The 23,352-nt window shown below is 40.5% G+C and overlaps 1 protein-coding gene across 2 annotated transcripts in view; it reads left to right on the top strand.

Annotated features, from left to right (window-relative positions):
- DCAF5 (DDB1 and CUL4 associated factor 5) overlaps positions 1–23,352 on the top strand; it is a 93,263-nt gene that overhangs the window by 27,733 nt on the left and 42,178 nt on the right. For both annotated transcript variants that reach the window (XM_080932779.1, XM_080932778.1), the window contains exons 2-5: positions 60–203; positions 4,447–4,483; positions 5,549–5,688; positions 6,627–6,756. In XM_080932779.1, coding sequence (XP_080788905.1) covers positions 92–203; positions 4,447–4,483; positions 5,549–5,688; positions 6,627–6,756 — 419 coding nt within the window. In that variant the 5' untranslated portion in view covers positions 60–91. The remainder of the gene's footprint in view (positions 1–59; positions 204–4,446; positions 4,484–5,548; positions 5,689–6,626; positions 6,757–23,352) is intronic.

The following is a 23,352-nucleotide window of genomic DNA, read 5'->3' as shown; positions in this document are numbered from 1 at the left end:
CAAATGTTAGCCTTGCAATATCAATTGTTTTAACCCTAGATTCTTGCTCTCTGCTAAAGGAGGAGATGACCGCCGAGTTCTGCTATGGCACATGGAACAAGCTATCCATTCCAGGGTCAAACCCATACAGCTGAAAGGGGAGCACCATTCCAACATTTTCTGCCTGGCTTTCAACAGTGGAAACACCAGAGTATTCTCTGGAGGTAAGAAGACAGATTCTTCCTTGGGAAATTAGTAAAAAAAAAAAAAAGTGGTAAGAACTTATTTTTTTTATATCTTACTGAGCCATAAAATTACTGACTCTGTATAATTTTTTTTCTGTGATTTTTACAGCAGTGAATTAGGGATCTATCATCCTTTCTCCATGTCCTCATTCCTTCTCCCTTCCTGCCTTGGCTAAAAGTGTGCTAATTTGTTGCACACACAGGAAGCAATAACCTTACCACATACAGTGCAAACTTCCTAATCTGTGTCTTCTGAGATCTCATATTTGTTCTATTGTATTTATTTTTAATTATTGTGTGTATAGGTATGAATACTCCTTCCATCTTTACATAGCTTTGTGCATCAAGTTCCTTTGCTTCTTCTGACCCATCTTTCCAACTTTAAATTTTCATCTAGAAAGATTTGACCATACTGTTTTTTGAGACAAGGTCTTACATAGTGCAGGCCAAGGATTACCTTGTACTTTGACCTCTTGAGTCTGCCTCCCAGGTGCTGGAATGATAGGAATTTCCTGCCCTCCCTGCTTTCCATCTGGGCTGCTCTTTCTGCTGTTTGGTAGATCGATGGCCGAAGGTCTCGTAGCCAGGTTGGCCTTAAACTCCTACTTCAAACACTGGTATTATATAGACCCATTGTGAACATTAGGCTTGATTTAAACAACAACACCTTTTTTCTTTTAATTGCATTTACTTAATTATTCAGGGAGTGCATGTCTTGGTGAGCATGTGGAGGTTAGAGGTCATGTTGCTAAAGTTGGTTCTCTCCTTCATCCGTAAGGGTTCTGGGAACCAAAGACTGGTCTGTCAGGCTTGAGATATATATATATATATATATATATATATATATATATATATAATAGGGGGAGAGAGAGAGAGAGAGAAGGAGAGAAGGGGGGGGGAGAGAGTGTGCATATGTGTATGTGTGTGTAGAGGTCAAAGGAGATCATTGGGTTCTTCAGAGCTGAAGCTGTGAGTGTTTGAGGGTTGCCTAGCTTGTTATGCTGGTAAGGGGATTTAAATTCCAGTTCTCATGATCACATAGCAAGTACTTTTAGCAACTGAGCCATCATTTTAGCTCTGCCCCACTAATTCCTTTTAAAGGATACTGGTTGTGACTCAACTTGATGTTCTGACCCATTCATAACTCTGGTTTGAAAAACAGTGTGTTAGTGTACATTTGGAGTGGCTGGTATAGAATTTCTAGCCCTGGCCTTTGTTAACTGCAGATTTTCCCATTGGATATCTCCTGTGTTTTAGAAGCACTTGAAATGCACCTGGCTGGGTTGAGGATATATTTCAGTGGTAGCATACTTGCCTAGGATATGTAGAACCCTGAGTTGCCCTTAACATGGCCAGAATAGGGGCAGAAAGGACAACAAAATCAAAGTAAAAGACACTGCTGAACATATATTCTTTCTACTTGTTAAACATGTCATTTTTATAAGGTGGTTCTTCCTCCTCTTCCTCCTTCCTTCTTCTTTCTCTGCCTCCTCTTCCTCTCCTCCCCTTCCTCCTTCTTCCTTCTTCTTTCTTCTATAGCCTTCTCTTTTTGTTTTTGTTCTTCAATAAGGTCTCCTTCTGTAGCCTTAGCCTCCTGGTTACATGGTTCATCTTAATAGTGGCCTTGAATGCACTATGTAGACAAGGTTGAACTCCAGTTGTTCATATCCTGTCTTCTAAATTCTTGATTACCATGTGAGCTGCCATGTTTAAGGTACCTCTCTAATGATCATGAGGTCATCCTCTAACCTGATAACTCACTTTTCCTCAAATCATTGCTTCTACAAAGTTTTATTCACTTATGTATTTTAGAATGACTTCTTAAGCATTTCTCAAGCATCTTTAAGTTTTAAAGTATTGTATGTGTATGATATGTGTGGACACATAGTGTATACAGAGGTAAAGGGATAAAACTTTGTGGAGTTGTTTTTGTCCTTCTGCCTTATGTGAGTTAAGGGATCAACACAGGTCACCAGGTTTGCATGGCAGATCTGTATGTAGCCCCTGAGCCATCTCTCTCTGGCCATAAACTGTCATTTTTTTAAAAATGACCATATTTTTGTAGAGGCATTTGTAGAGCAGTCATGTAAATCCAGCAACATGACTGCTCTGGCAAGGGATCACATCCAAAGGCCTACTAGGTCCGTGTGATCTGGCTGGATGCAGATCTTTAATCCCTTTGGTTAGAATATAGATATACACATTTAATCCCAAACAGTGATGTCTAATCGAGGGACAGACAAAGTGACAAGAGAAAGATTTGACAAAATGAGTCAGAGATAGGATAAACCCAACTCTTGAGACAACAGCACAGGAAAGAGAAGCTATTGAAGAGCATCAGAGAGGGGGTCAGTGCAGTGCAGTGGAGTTGTTTCTTCATGAGTTCATGAGCAGGTCAGCAGAGGCAGCTGAAGCCAGAGAACAAGGAGCCAGAAGATTCAAACAAATTGCTCAGAGTTAAAGACCAAGCAGAGCAATTCAGGAGAAGCTGAGAAAAGCCATATTAAATCAGTCAACTTGAAGAGGAGTCTGAGCTAGAACAGCTAAGTTGAACCAGTCAGCTAGAGTTCAGGAAGAACTAGAAAGGGTGAGCTTATTCACAGATAACACTTTTACAGGTTTCCTTTGATCCTTTAGTGTCCACAGAGTAAGGTCTAATCCAGTTGACCTGCCCAACCTCAGTCTCCTTGTCAACTAAATGACTGTATGTCTTAGGTGGCATTGGGCTGCTTTATTTGCCTTTTGTGCCCTTCCCACTTTTTCAAAATTTCCTGAGGCAGGGTCTTGTTGGGTCCCAAGTTGGCCTGGCTGACCTACTGGTCACAATGTAGCTCCGGCTAGCCTTGAACTTAAGGTAATCTCCCTGCCTTTGTTTTCTGAGCATTGGGTTTATAGTTCCCAGCCACACATTCAGCCTGTCCTATTCCACAGGCAGGAGTTTACAGTTGTGTCTTTGATGTCTTCTTTGTCTCTGAACATGAAGGGTATAATTGTTCCTAAAGCTAAAAGTGCTATTTTCCTATAGTTCACCCTCCTCCTCCTACCAGTTTGTGTAGTAGTACTCTCAATTCTTAAAGGACTGGACAGAATCTTTTCTCCAGTGCCTCACCATGTTTGGCACCTGGAAAGTATTAGCATGAGTTCATTTATGCCATTAGTGTACACCCACTGGAGAATGCACAGCTAGGGCTTGGAAAGTTGAGATGATTTAGACCATGTCCTTACCACTATTTTTGCCTTGTATTTGTGGCTTTAGACTGTGCATTTGAGAGTGGGATATGTCTTTTGTCTTACACATGCATGCTTTATTTGTTTTGACTTTATAAGCAATTTAAAGATGTATCATGAATATAGTTTTTTAGATAAGAGAAAGTTATGGAAGAAAGCTTTACTACCATTTAGGATCACACTCATCAGATTCTAATGCTATGAAGGATGAGGTAGAAACAGTTGACATTACTGGGGATGTTACTCTCAAGTGCTCAGCCCTATTCTGAACGCGTTTACAGGCTGGCAGACAGTAGTTATCCCTCTGTTCATGTGGACAGCCAAAGCCTAGAAATATTAAGAGATCTTATTCCAGGTCTTATAATTGCTGGTTGCTTTGCTGGATGTTGGGTGGGTTAGTCTGGCTGAGCACACTGCTTGGCCATTCACTTTTCCTGAATGACAGCAGTTTATTTTGGTCTGATAATGCATTCTAAGAACTGTTGCCAGGTTTTTTTGTTATTGCTTTTAAAAACAACAACAAAAAGAAAAAAACCTATAAAGACGGCTCTGTTAAATTTTTTTAAAAGAGAGAATATACGGCTTTTTGAGACAGGTTCTCATGTGTCCTAGGCTGGCCCTGAGCCTTCTGATCCTTCTGCCTCTACCTCCCCTAAGGGTAGGGATTACATACAAGCAGGTACCACTGTGGCTGACTTCTTAAAATTGTCTTCATAGGTTTTCCTAATTTAACACTCTAGTGTATGTATGTGCACGTGTATGTGTGTGCACATGTATACACACATGTATAGGACAATTTTCAGTAATTCAGTAATTAGTTTTTTCCTTCTACCATGGGTTCTGGGAATCAAGCTCAGGAATTCAGGCTTCCACTTTCTGAGCTATCTTGCCAATTTATGATTTTTTTTTTCCTTGGAAACTTTAAAATCCCATTTTGTCAGGTGGAAGGGACCACTTGCAGGAATTATAAAATGTCTATTTTTTTCTTTTGTAGGAAATGATGAGCAAGTTATCCTCCATGATGTTGAAAGGTAAATAGATTATTGGTGTGTGAAGATGACTGACCCTTTTTTAGATGAACGGTGGCAAATATCTTTTTAGACGTAGATTTTAGGTACTGAGGGAAATAATATGAAACCAATGTTAGTTTTCTGAAACAGACAAACCAATTCCTATAATAGTTTCTATTTTATTTAAAAAAAAATTTGCAAAGTTGGCATACAATTAGAAATAAAAGAGAGAAGAGTTTTTCCTCTTTAAATTTATATATTATTTATACATAATAAAGATTAATAGTTAATAATAACTAATATTATTGAATTTTTACTGTCATATGTCAGACATTGTTCTAAGAAATTTTTATGACCCCTATTTAACTATCACAACCATTTAGTGCGGGATACTGGTGATACCCATGGCAAGAGGGAACAGTGGCCCAGAGCTTTTAGGTAACCTAGGGTCAGGTGATGCTAGGACATCACACCAGGTCTTGTTAATCAACACGCTAGTCTCCTGGGGGGCCTCTACCTCGGCTATTACAGGTCTGGCTGCTTTAGAGCCTCCCCTTTGTTTTTGGAAATCTAGTATCACCCTCAAATTTCTATACAAGTGATAAGTGAAAACACAAAATTCAGCTACTGGGTCACTTTTAAATATGTTTAGTGTAAAAATTATGAAATTCATACAAGTAATACCTCTAAATATACCTTTATTCTTTTTAAAACTATTTATTTATTTATTTTATGTAGACACACCAGTAGAGGGCATCAGATCACATTGTAGATGGTTGTGAGCCACCATGTGGTTGCTGGGAATTGAACTTAGGACCTTTGGAAGAGCAGTCGATGCTCTTAACCTTAAATTCAGCTACTTCTCCAGCTCCTATACATTTATTCTTATGCACACATATTAGTGCTTATGTATTTCACTTGAGCATTGCCCATTACCTTAATTTAGTATCTCGTTGGTTACCTGGATTAAATTTCTCCTGGGAATGAAAGAAACTGAACCCTAGTTAGGTACAATAGGGCTGGCCTCTGTCCAATGTTTGCGTGTATATGTGTGTCTATGTGCTTTCTTCTTGCTCTCTTTCTCAGCAGTGAGACCCTGGATGTGTTTGCTCATGAAGATGCAGTATATGGCTTGTCAGTGAGCCCAGTGAATGACAACATTTTTGCCAGCTCTTCAGATGATGGCCGGGTTCTCATTTGGGATATCCGGGAGTCTCCTCATGGAGGTAGGTCACTATGGACAGAGTTGTTGGATTGTGCTGAATAGTCTGATTACAGTCAGTGTGTGAGTAAAATCCAGAGAAAAGAAATGTAGGATTCTCACATGCAGCATAGATCATGACACTGGAGGTCCATCCTGCCCGGAGTGGTCACAAGGGGGATACGTTTACCAGTCATTCTCCAGCTACCTGTGACTGAGCAAAAACAAAATCTGTGTAACTTAGATTGGACTTGAACTCATAGCCCATTTTTCTTCAATTACAGAAAAGGGGCACCAGGCAGGGGGTTTTGTTTGCTTGTTTTGTTGTTTTTTTGATGCTAGAAGACAAACACAGTTCTGTCCCAACCCTTCAGGGAGCCTCATGAACCAGAAGGGAAACTGCACCATTGTGTTGACTTCTTTTTGTTTTTTACTGTTTCACTTTGTCTTCATTAAATCTATATGTGTATAAAACTTGCAATTTTATAAGCATTAAAGATATAATAACTTGGGGGCTGGAGAGATGGCTCAGTGGTTAAGAGCACCAGCTGCTCTTCCAGAGGCTCTGAGTTCAGTTCCCAGCAACCACATGTTGGCTCACAACCATCTGTAATGGGATCTGATGCTCTCTTCTGGTGTGTCTGAACACAGCTACAGTGTACACATACACATAAAATAAATAAACAAATTGTTTAAAAAATATGATAACAGTATCAGAAGTTGGTTGTTAAGAGTTTTTAGGGAATTAATGTTTACTTCTGTAGACAGCTCACTTTCCCCTTTGAATTAGGATCTGATCTGAGTGTTTTAAGTTTGGCTTAAATGGGTTCGATTGGTGTTGGGGATCAGGGAGACATGAAGGCTGGTGCCTCATGGTTCAAGAGTCTGCTCCTGCTGTGTTCACTGCCTGACCCTGATGGAGTGGTGTCTCAGGTGACTTGATTGTAATTTCTGTTTTCACAGAGCCCTTCTGCCTGGCAAACTATCCGTCAGCCTTTCACAGTGTCATGTTTAACCCCGTGGAGCCACGGTTATTGGCCACAGCCAATTCAAAGGAAGGAGTGGGACTCTGGGACATTAGAAAGCCTCAGAGGTAAGACCCCTCTGGCTCATAAGAACTTCAGACTTTGCCTTCTTCATTTCTCAGGGAGTAGAACCAGCAAGTATTGTGAGAGCCTGTGGATCAGCTCTGTGAGCTCAGTTGGGCTTCTCTTAACATGCCCTGCTTTTCTAAAACCAGGAAACCTACTCCTAAGCATCAGATGGATGATGTAGACCACTCTGCTTCCGTGGAGTCAGGAGTTATAATCTGGGCTCTAGATGGGGTCATGAAGAGTTGAAAGTCTCTTTCAGTTCTTCCCTATTTGACCAGGAGCTCTGTTCTGGGTGAGTGGGAGTGAGGTGGGGACCAAAGGGGGTGGTGTTCCAAGCTAGGGTGGGTCCCTTCAGGCCATAGGACATTCCTAAGTAGACTTTAGTAGAATTGTGAACTACCACAATTAAATGGAAATTATGTTATCCGTTCATGTAAGTATAGTTTTTGAGAAGGAACTCTTCAAAAGAACTAGTGACTGAGTTAACAGCTAGTACCATGGGATGTTAGAGGCCGATTTGTTTCTCCACGTTTGTTTGTTTGTTTGGTTGGTTGGTTTGGTTTGGTTTTTTATTCAATAAGTAGACTGGCAAGTCCTGACAGGAAGCACTAATTAGGGAACTTCAGGAATAATTAGAAGTGGCGAGGATAGAGTATTTAGGAGTCTCTGTCATGGGTTTTACATCCTGGGACAAAGGCAGGGTCTCTTTTGGCACTTGTACATAAAACTTGCCTTGTTTATAAAAGCAGTTAACTTCTCTGGACATTCTATGTGGGAAAAAATCTGTATCTCTATGAAGCAATATTGCAGAATGCCATGGAAGGTAATCAAGGTTTTCATTTATTTTAGGGATCTTTGAAATAAGCAGTTAAGTACAGAGAGAAAATCTTTCTCGATTTTCAGTTCTGGCTGGTTCTCTTCACAGGGCAGTTGAGGAGTTGGAACAGCAGAGGAGTGCCCCTCATGTTGAGCAGTGTTCCCTGAGGCTGCAGGGCTGAGGAGATTGCTTCCTCTCTGTTGCACATCCTTCACCCATCCTGCTTCTCTAACACATAGAGTGCCAGGCCCTCGAATGCACCTTGGCACTCTGTGCCTAAAGAGGGCACTGTCTGCAAAGGGCACAGCCTCTTAGATTCAGCACAGCGCTCTCTGCTGTTTCAGTACAATGGTTCTGTCTATAAAGGTCAAATTTAGACCAACTATGTCAGCCTCCCCACAGCTTACTGTCTGCTCTACTTAGAACTGCAGTGCACAGCAGGCAACTGGGATGGAGCACTGAGGTTGCCTCCAGGAGAAAGCTTGAGTGGTTTATGATGTCCCAGCAGTGCCTTGAGAGAAGTGTGCTAGTGTCTTAATTCTGATCCTCCCCCAGGATCCACAACTAGTTTCCTGCTGTGTACTAGGTGGACTGTCATCCCCTTTCTTCTTGGCTCCTCACTAAATGTGGTTTCTTTTTAAATTTCTAAGTCATTCAACATGTTTTCTAAGTGTTAGGAAGAAGGTGAAAGGATATTTGGGAGCAGTTCCAGGTTGATATGGAAGGGTGATGTGCAGAGGAAGAGGGGGGACTGGGCTAACAGCCTGTAGGAGAGACCCAATCCCCCAACTGATTAAAGTAACCATTTTATTCATACAGTAACATATATTGGATTAAGACTTTGATGTAGAAAAATATAGAGAGAAAAGAGAAAAAAGTCATTTGATGTACATTAGCTCATTTCTTCTTCTTAGTCTGTAGTTATTACCTCTAAAGTCACACTCTAAATATGGTGAACAGTTTATGTGTCTTTTTTTGGAATATAATTTAATGCTGATACCAGTATATATATATATATATATATTCTATGAATGAAGGAAACATGTAATAATACCCATGCTTGTGTGAGTGAGTATGCACACAACATTTGTTTTGCACAGTCCATGTGTGGAGATCTAAGGACAAGCTTATAGGAGAGAGAACTCTCCCCCTCTACCATATGTGTCTCAGGGATCAAATAATCTCCGGTTTATGGGATGTGGGTAAAGCTGAGGGGTCTACTCTGAAGGGCTATTGGACACCTGAGGAGACCCTCCTACTGAGTACCTTTCCTTTCTAGCTCAATTTATGGATATTAAGTTGTTGAACAATTTTTTTTGCCTTCTCATAAACCACACTGCTCCAGTTTAGCTTGAAGCCTGTGGGTGAACAGCACAGTCATGCTTGTTCCACCATGCCCTGAAATAAACCATGAGAGGGCTGGTTGGCAGAATAAAATGTTAGTGGTGGGAAGGATTTGAGTTAGCATCCAGTCTGACTTCCTGAGGGAACTGTAAGGAAAGACACTAAGGAGCGTGCATTCTTCCAATGTGATCTTAAGCCTTAAGACACCAATATGGACCTAGGTGGCACACCTTAGGAACCATGTGACTCAGTTGAGCTATGTCACCTTTCTTTACCAGGGATAATGACAATTATGAGTAATCACTAGCTTGACTTATGAGGTAGGTAGGTGTAGCAGTAAATATTAAACAATGGCAAATGGTTCCAAGCACCAGCCTTGCTATTTCCGACTACTCACTGTCCCCAGCAGTGATCTCTCTGCCTCCATGGCTAGCCCCATGGCAGGTTGCTGGCATGTCATCCCCATGCAGAGACCACCTATCTGGCTGTTCTCTGCTGTGGACTCTGCTCACATTCCCAGCATCCACCCCTGTGCTCATTGTCACAATTCCCAGTAACTTGACAAAATCAAAACTCTAGAAGCTTATAATTTATCAGTCAGATTTATATCAGTAAATTCTCACTCCACAAAATGTCTACACAGTAAACTCAGAGCCAAGTGATATTGAAATAAACTTTTCAATTATGAAATAAAAATTTTAGTTTTATGTCACCTAGATAAGGCAAATTGTCCTGTAATAATTCATCCCTTATAAGATATTCATAACTACTTGTGGCAATTTAAAGCTACATGGGCCCAGGTCATCCTTCTCTCCCTCTATCTTGGTGGTTTCTGCCCCCCTCTTCTCCTATCTCTCCCGACTTTCAAAAACTCTGTCCCACCTTTCTTTTTTACTGCCCAATCACAGGCCTTGCCTTATTTTGTGTCTGCCCTCACCTGCATTAGACATCAATTCATAGGTAGGTTCTTTTTGCTTTCTTCCTTCCTTCCTTCCTTCCTTCCTTCCTTCCTTCCTTCCTTCCTTCCTTCCTTCCTTCCTTTCTTTCTTTCTTTCTTTCTTTCTTTCTTTCTTTCTTTCTTTCTTTCTTTCTTTCAGACAGGGTGTTATAGTCCAGGATGACTTCACACTTGCTTTATAACTAAGAATGACCTTGAACTCATGGTCTTCGCCACCACATGTGACTAGGCTCTAATTTATTGCCTTTAAAAAATATTATCCTGGACTGGAGAGATGGCTCAATGGTTAAAAGCACTGACTGCTCTTTCAGAGGTCCTGAGTTCAAATCTCAGCAACTACATGGTGACTCACAACCATCTGTAATGAGATCTGATGTCCTCTTCAGGTGTGTCTGAAGACAGCTTACAGTGTATTTACATATAATAAATAAATCTTTAAAAAAAGAAATAAAAGTAGTTCAGACTGTGCCTGGTGGCACATGCCTATAAAAATATTATCCTTTTAAAATATTGTTTATTTTATGCATATGAATGATTTGCTTATGTATATGCACCACTTTGAAAAGTCAAAGATGCTATATATCATTGGACTTTTTTTTTTTTTTATAGTAACAGCTAAAACTGAGTTATAGGCTCTTTTTTAAACTTGATGTGTTCAGGATCCCAGCATTTCTTAAAGGCTTTATTAATCTTAAGCCCTCAGATGACTTGCCTGGCCTGATAAACTTAAAGTTGGAAAGTTTAGGAGTTTAGGTGGTGATGATAGGGAGGGGAAACTGGCATATAATTGACTAAAAGAGAGAACTTCACACCCACAAGTATATTTTACTATTCAGACAAGCCGTCATTGATTTCATTTAGATGGTTTCTGATGTATTTTCACAACCATCTTCTTTGTCAGTATTGACATCCCACATAAGCCATGCTGGGATGCTTGCAGTAGCCTTGGAACAGTCTTTAGAGCTGAGGTCCGCTGCTGTCTAGAGAACTGAGAGAAAGCAAAGCTTCCCCCCACTGTTGCTCTGCCCATCTGACTCCTTCATTGCCTGTTTTAGCTGTCTTCTCACCCACCACCTCCTTCCCTTTCCATATTTTTAGTTTCTGTCAGGAACTGTTAGTTTTATGTCAGGTAGCTGTCCCTAGCTTTATAATAGGTAAGATGGTTCTTTCTTTCTTAATAATAAAACTAGGCAAGTCAGGAATTCCTATAAAGATTTACCTTATGAGATGATACCTAAGGTACTGTGTAAATGACATGTGGGAAAGTGGGCAGTGAACAAGTACAAATTCCTAATTGTATGTTAAGTTTTGTCAACTTGACACATACCTAGACTTATCTGGGGAAAAAGGAACCTCAGTTAAGGAACTGCCTCCATCAGATTGGCATGTTGGCAAGTCTGTAGGACATTTTCTTGATTGCTGATTGATATTGGAGTTAGCCCACTGGGTGGCACCACCCTGTGCAGGTGGTCTGGGAAGAGATGTAAGAAAGATATCCTGGGAGCAATCTAGTAAGGAGCATTCCTCTATGATTTCTGTTTCAGCTCCTGCTTCTAGGTTCCTCCCTGGCTTCCCTTGCTGATGGTCTGTAACCTGTAAGCCAAATAAACCTTCTCCTCCCCACCATGCTTTTGGTCAGTGTTTTATTACAACAGAAAAACAAATCAGGACAGAAGTCACAGGAAGTTTTTCTTAGGACCTGGTCTGGCTCTTGAGATCACCAGATCATAGCCTCTGCTCTTTGAGACCTGTGCCAATCTTACTTCAGTAGAGACCAAATAGATATTAACTTCTGGGTACCATTGGTATTGAGCTTAAAATTACTCACAATCAATAATCTGCTTGAAGCATCCCTCACTCATCTCTTCTCCTTTAACCTCTCTTAATCTATGTTCTTTTTTACTTTCCTTGCCTCTTTTTTTCCCGTCTCCCTTTCTTTCCTCTCCTTCTCCTAGGTAGATCGATCAGTTTTATCACATATAATTTTAGTTAATCAATACTTGTTTCATTTGTCTCCTAATTTTCTTCCTTTTAATTTTTACTATTTTCTTTCTTTTGTTTTCTCAGGAACAGGTTTAATGTGTTTTCTTTTGTTTCACTTGATAATTTAGATTCTTGATTTTAGTTTTCTGGACCAGCTAAACAATTTTTGCGATAATGTGCTGGAGGGTTCCTCACACTATTAAAACTGTTGGAGACTAGTGTCAGCACCAAAGCTTTTGGTATTTGTTGCAACTTGAAAAAATGAGGCTCCCTTAACCTTGACCTCAGATTACAAGGCTATCAGCATAGACAGAATTTGAGACAGAATCTTTCTGTGTTGCTCTGGCTGGCCTGGAATTCACAATACTGACCAGAGATCTGTGCACCTCTGCCTCCATTTTCTAAATGCTGGAATTAGGGCATGCCTGCATGCCCGCTGAAGTTGTCAGATTTCAATTCTTTCAATTTTTCTTCCTTCCTTTCTAAGTATTTTATTATTATTTATGTGTATCTGTATTTAAGTGAGGAAAGAGGGAGATGAGATCCCCTGAAGCTGGAGTTACAGGCAGTTGTGAGCTTCCAGATGTGGGTGCTGGGAATTGAACTTACGTCCTCTGGAAGAACTGTTTGTGCTACTAACTACTGAACCATCCTTCCATGGCCAAGACAGATTTCTTAACTATCAGTTAAAGACACTTCTGGCCCCCTTAAGCACTTGAGCCCACATGCACATACACACTCATTCTTATATACTTTTTTACCCCAAAAGACTTCTAAGAACATTTTGATCTAGCATATGGTAAAAATTAATAATTAGGAAGTCATTTGACTCCTATTTCCTACTTTATACCCTGTTCTCCTCCTGCATAGTATATTCTAAGCACCTTAGGTCAATGGTTTATTAAATACAATTAAGTCACCACACCCTTACCACAAAGATGTTAAGTACTATACATAGAAGAAAAACATTACTAAGGTGCAGTGGTGTGGTACACACCTTAATCCTAGCACTCAGGAGACAGATGTGGGCAGATCTCTGTGTTCAAGGGCAGCCTAGTCTACAGAGTTCAGGACAACCAGGGCTACCCAGAGCAATCCTGTCTCAAAAATACAAGACAGAAAGAAGAAAAACATTACTAAACTGTGTATCATTTAAGTTAAGAACCTCTGTTCGTCAAAGACAGTGTCAGATCTGTGAAAAGGTAAGCTGAGGACAGGTACTGTATTTGCAATACATATATTGAATAAGAGTTCATATAAAAAGGATAGATTGATTTTTAAAAAGATAGAATTCCACTTTCAAGTAACTTTGTTTACTTCTTTTTGAATGTATATGGGTCTTTTGCCTACATGAATATCTGCAAGCTATGTGTGTGATGGCCCAAGAGGTCAGGAGAATATGTAGGACTCTCTGGAAAATGGAGTTACAAGTAGTTGTAAGCTGTAGGTGCTGGTAAGTTGTGGGTGCTGAGAATCTAACCCAGGACCTCTGGAAATACATTGTTCTTAATCACTGAGCTAGCCCTCCAGTCCTTGAGTTGCATTCTTTAAAACTAGCAGAGATGCTGTCAAATAAGTTAACCAAACAGACACTAATTTTGAAAGTTTAAAATTTCTGGCTCACAGCTGCTTTACCCGAATGGCAAGTTCAAGGCCAGTCAGAAGTTAATGAGACTGTTAAAAAAAGGAACAAAAGATAAAGGTTAAAGCTTTTCAATTTCATTACTCAAGAGGTAACTGAAATGATTGGAATTATTACAGTGTAAAAAGACTAATAGTGTTGACCGGGCTGAGAAACTAAGGAAGCCATCATACTTTAGTTAACTCGCAATAGGTACTGCTGTCAGGGGAAACGGTCAGTGTCTGCTGAGCCTAAACATATGACCTTGCAACCTCACTCTTAGATCTCCCTAAGAGATACGATGTGTGTTTCCACTGAGGATACATTCAGGAATATCCAAGCTGCTCTACTCATAATAGCCAAAAGTTGAAACAAGCCAAATGTCCACTAAAGGGAAGTAGATAAGCAGAGTACAGTGTGGCCATATAATAAACGCTGGGCAAATATGGAAAGAACACCTGTTGATACCCACACAACATGTAGATGTGGCTGAGCCTCTTGCTTATCATTTTGAGTGAACGAAGACAGCCACAAAGGAACCTGTCCTGTATGATTCCATTTATGAGGTGTTTAAGGACAGGCAGATTATAGGTGTTAGAATAGTGGTATCGCAGAGTAGGATATTGACTGAACTTGAAGTTATATCTTGATCTGGGTGTGGTTTATTGGTGTATACTTATGTATAACATTTAACTATGTACATATAGAGTTAATGCATAGTACTATATCATGTTAACTGTTGTGTGTAGGTGTGTGGTGCTGAGGACCAACTCCAGGGCATCACACTGCATAAACATGCTACCATTAAGGTACGTCCCTAGCTTATCTAGGAATAAGTTTGGTCAATCAGTTTGACCAAAAGGAATTCAAACTGGAAGCTGCAAAACCAACTGTGTAGACAAAGGAGAAAATGCCTTTGTCTGCAGAAGGCAGCGGTCCTACATGAATATGGAGGTCTCTGTCTGACTTAGAATAGCTGGCTAAGTCTGATCGTTCACCTCCATACAACTTTTAGACTGTCACGCTACTTACTGTTTTCCTTCTGTTGTTCATTATCTCTGCTGATTAAGTGTACTTACTGTATTACAAAAAACAAACAAAAAGGAAACCAAGTGAAGTTACTACTCCGTTAAAAACGGGGTGGGGGTAATCTAAGACTACTATTACCTCATTGAGTATTTTCCTTATTTCCTGTGAGTCCAGTGCTTGTAACAACCTCATTAACTGTATAGAGAGCTGACTTGAAGGGACAAAGAACAGGATTAGGAGAACCCAGAAGCTTAGATGGCACAGTAGAAATCTACAGCAGAAAAGCAGGCCTCCTCATTGATTAGTTCTAGTCAGAGGCTAGCTAGTTAGCTTTCTTTTTTCTTCCCTCTCTTCTATTTCTTCTTTCTTCTCTTCTCTTACTTTCTTTGTATTTTAATGAACTTATAGGCGTCTTGGACACCCTCATTTTTTTTTTTTATTTATTTTATATATGTGAGTCACTGTAGCTGTCTTCAGACACACCAGAAGAGGGCACTAGATCCCATTACAGATGGTTGTGAGCCACCATGCGGTTGCTGGGAATTGAACTTAGAACTCTTAACCTTGGAGCCATCTCTCCAGCCTATTTTCTTTGTATTTTGAGACAGGTATCATTGTGGAGCCCAAGATAGCTTTAATACTGGCAGTCCTGTACCATCCTTCTAAGTGCTCACTACAAGAGTGAGCCCCCATACCTGGCTTAGCTAGTTCTTCTCTTCCCTGTCTCATCTTTTCCAGATGATATTATGCAAGTGCCCCACCTACTGACACACTAGTTAAATGCCTGCTTTCTCCCCCAGCATTCTGTTCTATGCTTTTATTGATGCTGTCCTCACTCTTACAATTTTTCTGGGTGAAATCCTAGAGTCCTGTATAAGTTCCTATTTTCAGATTATGCCTGGCACCTTAAGTTCCAACAGCCTCTCTCCATCTCATGGCCGTTACCTTCTCCCCATAGTCGTGTCCACACTGGGTTTTCACTTGGCATTTTGTGTTTAGAGCAGATCCCTAAACATTTTTGCTGTTGTCTTATAGCTTGCTTGGGTTCATATTCATATACTCAGCACTTATATTGTTTAGGATGCTATAAAAATAATTAATTTTTTGGATGAATAACCCATTCTACTAGATTAAAAAAGAAAAGAACTGCTTAAGCAGTCTGTTCTTCCTTGCAGTCTTCTTCCTAGATAGTCTTCTCCAAAATACAAACAAAACAGGCAATAATTTGTCTTTTTTTTTCTTTTTGATTTACTTAAAGTTTTGTTTTATAAATATGGGTATTCTGTGTGCGTGTGCATTATATGTGTGCCTAGTGCCTGTAGAGGCCAGAAGAGGTTATTGGATCTCCTGTAACTAGATCTACTGGTGGTTATGAGGTATCATGTGGATGGTGGAAATCAAACTCGGGTCCTCCGTAAAAGCAGCCAGCACTCTTAAGTATTGACCCATTTCTTCATCCCCCCTTCTTTCTGATTTTCGTTGCAGGGTCTTGTTTTGTAACTCATGGTCCTCAAGCCCCAAAGTACTAGAACTACAAATGTTCTGCTACACACCTCTTTCCTTGTTCTTCATCCATTTAATTCCTAGGTCAAGTCATAGCTCCCGGGAAAAGCCTGCCCCCATAAAACTTCCTCCCTAGATCTCCCTGGCAGATCCTTAAAAGCTTGCTTCTTGTGTTTTCAGCACCCACCATGTTGTTCCCACAAAGTATGTACATAGTGGGTCGGATTCCCTCTTACTCGGAGGGAGTTTACTAAATGACTTTGTTTTGCCCTCAGTGAAACCAGTTGTTGCCCTTTCTTAGCTGCAAGGATTGCTGCCCAGAAAGTGGAATGTTAACCTGCCCTGTAGCTCTTGATTTTTTTTCCTGAATTTTAAAGGACAGGGCTGTGTTTTATGCATCTTTAATCTCTAGTGTGTAGCATAGAACTTGGGATATTATAGGAACTTAGTAAATGTTGAATGACTGCATAGAACTATACTCAAACCCAAATAGTTTGTTTTGGAGTGTTCCTTTTAGAACTTGTGTAGATTTAAGACTTCGTAGTCTAATCTTTTTTTCAGCCTCTCCAGCCCAGCAGTGTATACATTTGAAGTGTAATAACAGGAACCTTAGTGGGAGGTACACACATTCTTGTTGGGCTTTGAGTGTAAGAGACAAGGCCCAGTATTCTTGTACAGTTGCTTTTTAGCTTTAAGGCACAAGGTGGCACTGTGGAATCAGTTTTGTTCATTGGTGGACTTTAGCCTCACATGTCTTGTAGACCTCATAATTAACAAACAACAAGTTACTTGGTTTAAGTGCTCTTTAGTGAAATATGTGCCTACAGATTGAACTGTTAGTCTAGAGCAGTGATTCTCAACCTTTCTAATTCTGTGACCCTTTAATCCAGTTTCTCATGTTGTGCTGACCCCAATCATAAGATTATTTTCATTGCTCCTTTACAGCTATAATTTTGCTACTGTTATGAATCATAATGTAAATGTTTTTGAAGATAGAGGTTTACCAAAGGGGTCACAACCCACAGGTTTAGAACCACTAGAGCAAGACTATGAGCAGCTGGTTTTAAGTAAATATTCTATAAGCAATTTTAGCAACTTGGGTTTTCTCCAACAGTGGAAGGTACCTGTGGTTGCCTAGAGAGGTTGGATTTGCTTCTAAGTTGACAGACCTATGGTCAGAGGATGGTACTGTGAAGTCGGTTTCTTGTCCTGTGCCTCCATGGACTGCAGGGATCCAGCTCAGACTATCATGCTCACACAGCAGCACTTGCTCCCTTACCACTCCATAGTGTCTTTTGAAAGACTTATGTGTGTGATTATCTTGCTGACAAGTACCACTTGCATGGCTGGTTCTGACTCTGGTGGAGGCCAGAAGAGGACATCAGAATGCTACTCTTCATCTTTTACACAATACATCCAAACTGCTGTTTATTACTTGATTCTGTTTTCGGCATACACACATGGTGACTGACTTACAAACCAACCATTTGTAACTCAGTCCCAAGGGATCTATCTACCTTCTACCACTTTTGGATCTGGCCACTTTTGACATTGCACATACGTGCACAGATATACAAGCAGGCAAAACAGTCATAACCATAAAAATAATAAAATGTTAAAAATTAAAGCAAAAGAATGAAAGAAAGGAGGCTTAGTAGCAAGTTCTTTAATAATCTAGTATAGCATGAAGTCAATTGGGATGGTCATACAGAATATTAAATACAAAAATAAGTAAAATAGAAAGTTGGTGCATTGTATATAATGGTGATTTGGGTACATAAATATAGATGTACTGGGAAGCTGCATAAAATGCATTTATTACAAAGATAAAATATCTGGAAATGGTGATGTAGCAATCACACTGTCAGCCAAAGTGTCTGCCTTTTCAGGATCTTTCTTGGCGAGTGGCTTCTGTATGAAGCACATCGCTTCCTGCATCATCTTGTTTTATTGGCCATACTCTGTGACCCCTCTGTCTTTTATTTCCCCTAAAAGTTCTCAGATGCTATCATATTGTGAATATTGTTTTCTGGTTCTTTCCTGCTTGGGATCTTTCAGGCTCCTCCTCCTCTTGCTTCTTTCCTCTGTTCTGTGGTCTTGTCACCCAGTGCTGTGTGTGTACCTCCTGACTCTCCACCTTCAGATCTTCAGGTCTTCCTCCCTGCTCCTATACTATACCATCCCTGTTGCTAGTAGCAACTTCCATCTCAACCCCCTTCCTTCCCCTCCCCTCTACCTGCTTACCATTATCCACTGACTAGTCTTTCCCTAGCTTCGACCTCAGGTCGGGGCTGATGCTGTGTGGAGCAGATCACAACTGGTCTCTGTTTCACAAAGCTTGCGCTAAAGCATTGTAAAGATATCTTTTGTTTTTAGACAGAATCTCACCTTGTTCACCAAGCTGGCCTCAACTTCTTAGTAATCCCCCTTCTTCAGGCAGCTCTGAGTGCAGGGATTAAAGGCATGTACAACCATGTCTTGTGTGGGTGTTTTGAAAGTTGCTCCTTTGGTTTGTGTGCTGCTTTTTTTTCTTTTTGAGACTGTGTGGTAATCATCCTGCCATAACTCCCCCAACTCTTAGCCAAGTGATAGGATTTCAAGTGTTTCCCATCATATCCAGTGGGTTTTGAATAAACCAAGACACCTGAAGAACTCAATGGGTTCCTGATGTTATGGGAAAGTCATAATTAATCCTAGAAGAAATCTGTTATATTACTACCTCTTAATTTCTTAAGGGTTTTAAGATCTTTGGACTCCAAAGTAAAAAGTCTGGGATCTAGAATGCTTCCAGTCAGAGAAGTTCCTCTTCTATAAATAAAGATTAGAAATGACTTTGATGCCCGCCATCCATGTTTTCTTCCTAGATGGGCTAGGTGTTCCATTTGATTATGCAAAGATATTTCCCAGAATTTTAATGCCTTCAATAAAATTTGAATTTCTTGATATCCTAGACATTAAATACTAAATATCTAGGTACTCTAGATATAAAAGTTCTAGATGTTTCTAGATCTGAATTCAAACTCATAATGAATCATCTTCAGGGGACAATAAATTTGTTCAGCCACAGACCAAAGTTTATTATGTAATTTTCTCAGGTTAGTTGTTCAGAAGGTCTGAGTTCCCTCAGGGCAATTTCATTCTTGGGAATAAGGCTCAGACTATTTTGGAAAAACAAAAGTATCTTGTGGTCAAAAGCTTGATGTTGAGTCTAGGGATATAATGGGCAGTATGGGAAGCATGGTGAGACAATCTGGAAATGAAGAGAGCTGAGAGAGGAGATGAGGCAAATGGAGGGAGGGGGTGGGAGGTGCATGCTTTCCCTCCAGCTCATATAAAAGAAATAGCTTCATTGAACTACTAAACACAGTAAAATAGTTATTATGCCAATTTCTAGTATCTTTTAGTCTTCTATTTTGTTCAGTTATAGAGATGCTCCAGGTTCCACATAGGCCATCCTAGAGCAAAAACTGATATGGAGAGATTTTCTTCCTGTGACTGGCTTTACTTTTGCCTCTGTTTGCAACAAGAACCAGTTCTGATGTCTGAGTTGGAATAGCAGTGCCTTGACCCAGACATTAAAATAGTGCAGAAATGGGTGCCAGTGTGTATTGGAAATCTTGCTGGCAGCATCAGGCAGCATTAGATAAGTTACTTAGTCATGGATTTATGGTAATGTGGTTCGTAGGGTCTACACTGGCAGTTTTGTCAGTTTTGTCAGTTTCCCATTGTAGTTTTGAACAAGAACTCCCCACTAGGCTCGGATTTGAAAGGAATAGGAGGTGGGGCTTTGTTGGAGGAAGTGTGTCAACTGGAGATGGGCTCCGAGGTTTCCAAAAATCCAAGCCAAGCCCACTGGGCTATATTTCTTCCTGATACCTATGGATCCAGAAGTCGAGCTCTCAGCTACTTCTCTAGCTCCATGTCTGCTGGCATGCTACCATGATCTCTGCCATGATGACAGTGAACTCATCCTCTGAAACTGTAAGCCAACCCCATTACATGCTTTCCTTTCTAATAGTTGCCATGGTCATGTGTCTCTCTACAGCAAGAGAATACTAAGACACATATATTGAGCTGAACATAACATTCTCAGTCACTTCCTTGGCCTATTTCTTTTCTCTTCCAAGGCCTTAGCCTTGGTGAAGTGTCTTTATCCTGCTGGAGCAGTAAAGAGCTCCCTCTGTTCTTTCTTCCTGTACCTTAAACAATAACAAGGAGCAAACCAAGTCCTGGAGTCCAAATTGGTGTGTGCTGTCAGATTCTGGTTGCTTTGCCTCACATCCTGCCTGTAGTCTAAGGTCTTTTGCTGCTGACCCTTATATCACCTCCTTTGTGCTCTTGTTGCATTTTATAGCAAGTCACTGGTTGAAAATGTCTTGGAAATAACATTGTATTCTTCTTTTAGGGATGTTTTTACTTGACTCATTGTAGTGTGCTGACCAGAGAGAGCTTCAGGGGCCAATCAGATTTAGGTGTGCAGTGGCAGACATTTCTGTGAACAGTAGAGACAGTGGCATCTTTGTCATCAGTGTTCTGAGCCAGGTGGTGTTGGCAAAGACCTTTAATCTCAACACTCAGCACTTGAGAAGCAGAGGCAGGGCAGAGGTAGGCAAATTTCTGTGAGTTCAAGGCCAGACTTGTCTTCACAGTAAATTCCAGTACAGCCAGGGCTATATAGAGCAAACGCTGTCTCAAAAATAATAAAAAATAGGTTTTCTAAGAGCAAGTCAGAATAGAAAGAAGCATTCTTATATAAAATCACTCAGTTCTCATAGAGGAATGAAAATGTTCTTTTTCAGGGACTGTGTTGAGGAAGGAGGATAGAGAGAAACAGACATTATAGCTATTGTTGGAACAGTGGCACTCTGACATCCGAAGCAGTTTTCTGGCAATAGACAAGAGGCTGGAAACTTTTCCACACTGGTTGATTTCATTGAGAATGTAATCTTTTCCACCTTGCTCATCCCATTTCCAAAATAGAATTGTTTCTGAGAAGTCTCTGGTAAATTTGTTTGTTTTTTGACAACTTCATATTTGCATATAATATATTCTGATTATATTCAGCCCCTCATTGTTCTGTCTTATCCCTCCCACTGCCACTCAACCTTTCACCCCAGCAATTCCCCTCCTGCCTTTTCTTCCTTCCTTCCTTCCTTCCTTCCTTCCTTCCTTCCTTCCTTCCTTCCTTCCTTCCTTCCTTCCTTCCATTGACAGGGTCTCACTATAGAACCCTAGATGTCCTAGCTCTCTCCATAGCTAGCCTCACAGATATCCTGTCTCTGACTAAGTGCTGGGATCAAAGTCACACGTTTAATTAAAGTTGCTTACATGAGCGTGGTGTAGGCTTCTAAGGGTGTCGCAACAATTCACCAGTTGCTATACTACTAAATAAAATGGCTCCTTCCCAATAAACAGTAACTGCAGTAGCTCCTCAGTTAGGGGTGAAGCTCCTGATGGAATGTTGATGTGCTCAGTCTTGTGCAAGTGACCTCAGTTGCTGTCGGGGTACAATGGCCATGTCATGCTCCACAGAACACTTTAGAACACTATTTTATGCCCTCTGGCTTCTATATTTATTCTCATCACCTCTTCAAAGTGTTTCCCCAGCCTTGCAGAAGTGGAAGGCATGCCCTGTTAAGGCTAAGCATGCAGTTACTTCTCTCAGCACTTAATTCAGTCCAGGGGTCTTGGCATTGACTGCTGCCTACTTTAAAACGATTCTCTGACCAAGGCTGAGAGTAGTGCTTACTTATGGATATTTAGAGCTGTCAAAATGGCTCAGTGGGTAAAGTCACTTGTTCGGGGTGGAGTCCTTTGGGGTCTCCCCAATCAATAACTAGGGAAACATCCAATACCTGGCAATGGATTTTCATTTAATAATCTAGAAGCAGCATTATCCAATTTTGTAGGGGACCTGAGTTCAAACCTTTTTTCCCTTTAACTACATATTACAAAGTAAGCTAATTTACTAAATTTATTTATGTATATATGGATGAGTGCATACATGCCATGGTGCAAATGTTCCTCTTCTACTTGGGTCTGAGGATGGATGGGGGTTGCCAGGTTACCTGCTGAACCATCTCTCTAGATCTCCATACAGCTTTTTCAATGTCCGTAGTTTTAGGTAACTTTCTCCTTACCATGTCCTTCCCTCTACCCCATGGAAACCTTTGCACGCCCTGCACTCCTATCCCTGCACCTCTGCCACCACTACTGCCCATGCACACTGCTGCCGTACACCCCACCCACCCCATCAGGAGCTGGCTTTAGCTTCCTGGCCTCTATAGAAATTCCAAATTAAACACACAAATCTAAAAAGTTAAAGCTAGGATTATGTTATAGTGAACATATGGTGTTTTGGGGGGCCTGGGTTACAACACTCAGAACATTATTTTTTAATTTCATACATTTTCCTGCAAATTTCATAATTTCAGTTGTTTTTACAGATATGAATGAATATAATCTGATTGTGTATAGGTACCACATTTTTTTTTATCCATCAGTTGATAGACACCTAGACTGACTCTATTTCCCAGTTATTCTAAACAGACCAACAATGAACATGGATGTTCATATTTCAAAAGTAGAGTCCTTTGAATATATAGCCAAGAGTGGCAAAGCTGAGTCATATGAAAACCTACATTTAAAAATGTTCTAGACCTTTAATCCCAGCATTGTGGAGGCAGAGGCGGGTGGATCTCTATGAGTTTTAGGCCAACCTGGTCTACAGCATAAATTACAGGACAATCAGGACTATGCAGAGAGAAATGTTTCAAAACAAACAAGATTTTCAATAAAAAAAAAATCCTCCCTCTGGCTCCTAACCTTCAAATAGTATCTTCTGAGTTTTGGAATTACAGGTGTAGGCCGTTATGCTAGGTCTCTCTCTGGTTGATTTTGTGTTTATGTGTGAGGGGACGTGGAAGGAGGAGGAAGGAGGGGTGTGTGTGTGTATGTGTGTGTGTGTATTTGTACACTGGAGGCCAGAAGAGGGCATTAGATCTCCTGGAATAAAAGTTGCAGGTAGTTGTGAGCTATCCAACCTGTGTGGTGAGAACTAAACTCAGGCCCTCTGGAAAAGTAGTGCATGCTCTTAACAACTGAGCCAGCATTTTAGAACTGAAACATAGAATCTTTAGCATTACTGTATCCTGACTATGCCCACAAACTGTTTTTAAGCCTTTTCTCCTGGCAAAATAGATGATTCCTATCTTCACTGTGAGTGGCTAGCTGCATAAACTTCTGCTGAGATGTAAGGCATCTTTTCATTCTTCTGAATGAAATGAAAGGAATCACATTTTACTCTCCTAACTACAGCAGATTTTTGTGCACTCTCCCTG

Source organism: Micromys minutus (assembly GCF_963924665.1).
Source record: "Micromys minutus genome assembly, chromosome: 1".
Taxonomy (NCBI): domain Eukaryota; kingdom Metazoa; phylum Chordata; class Mammalia; order Rodentia; family Muridae; genus Micromys; species Micromys minutus.
This window is presented reverse-complemented; position numbering and strand designations above follow the sequence as displayed.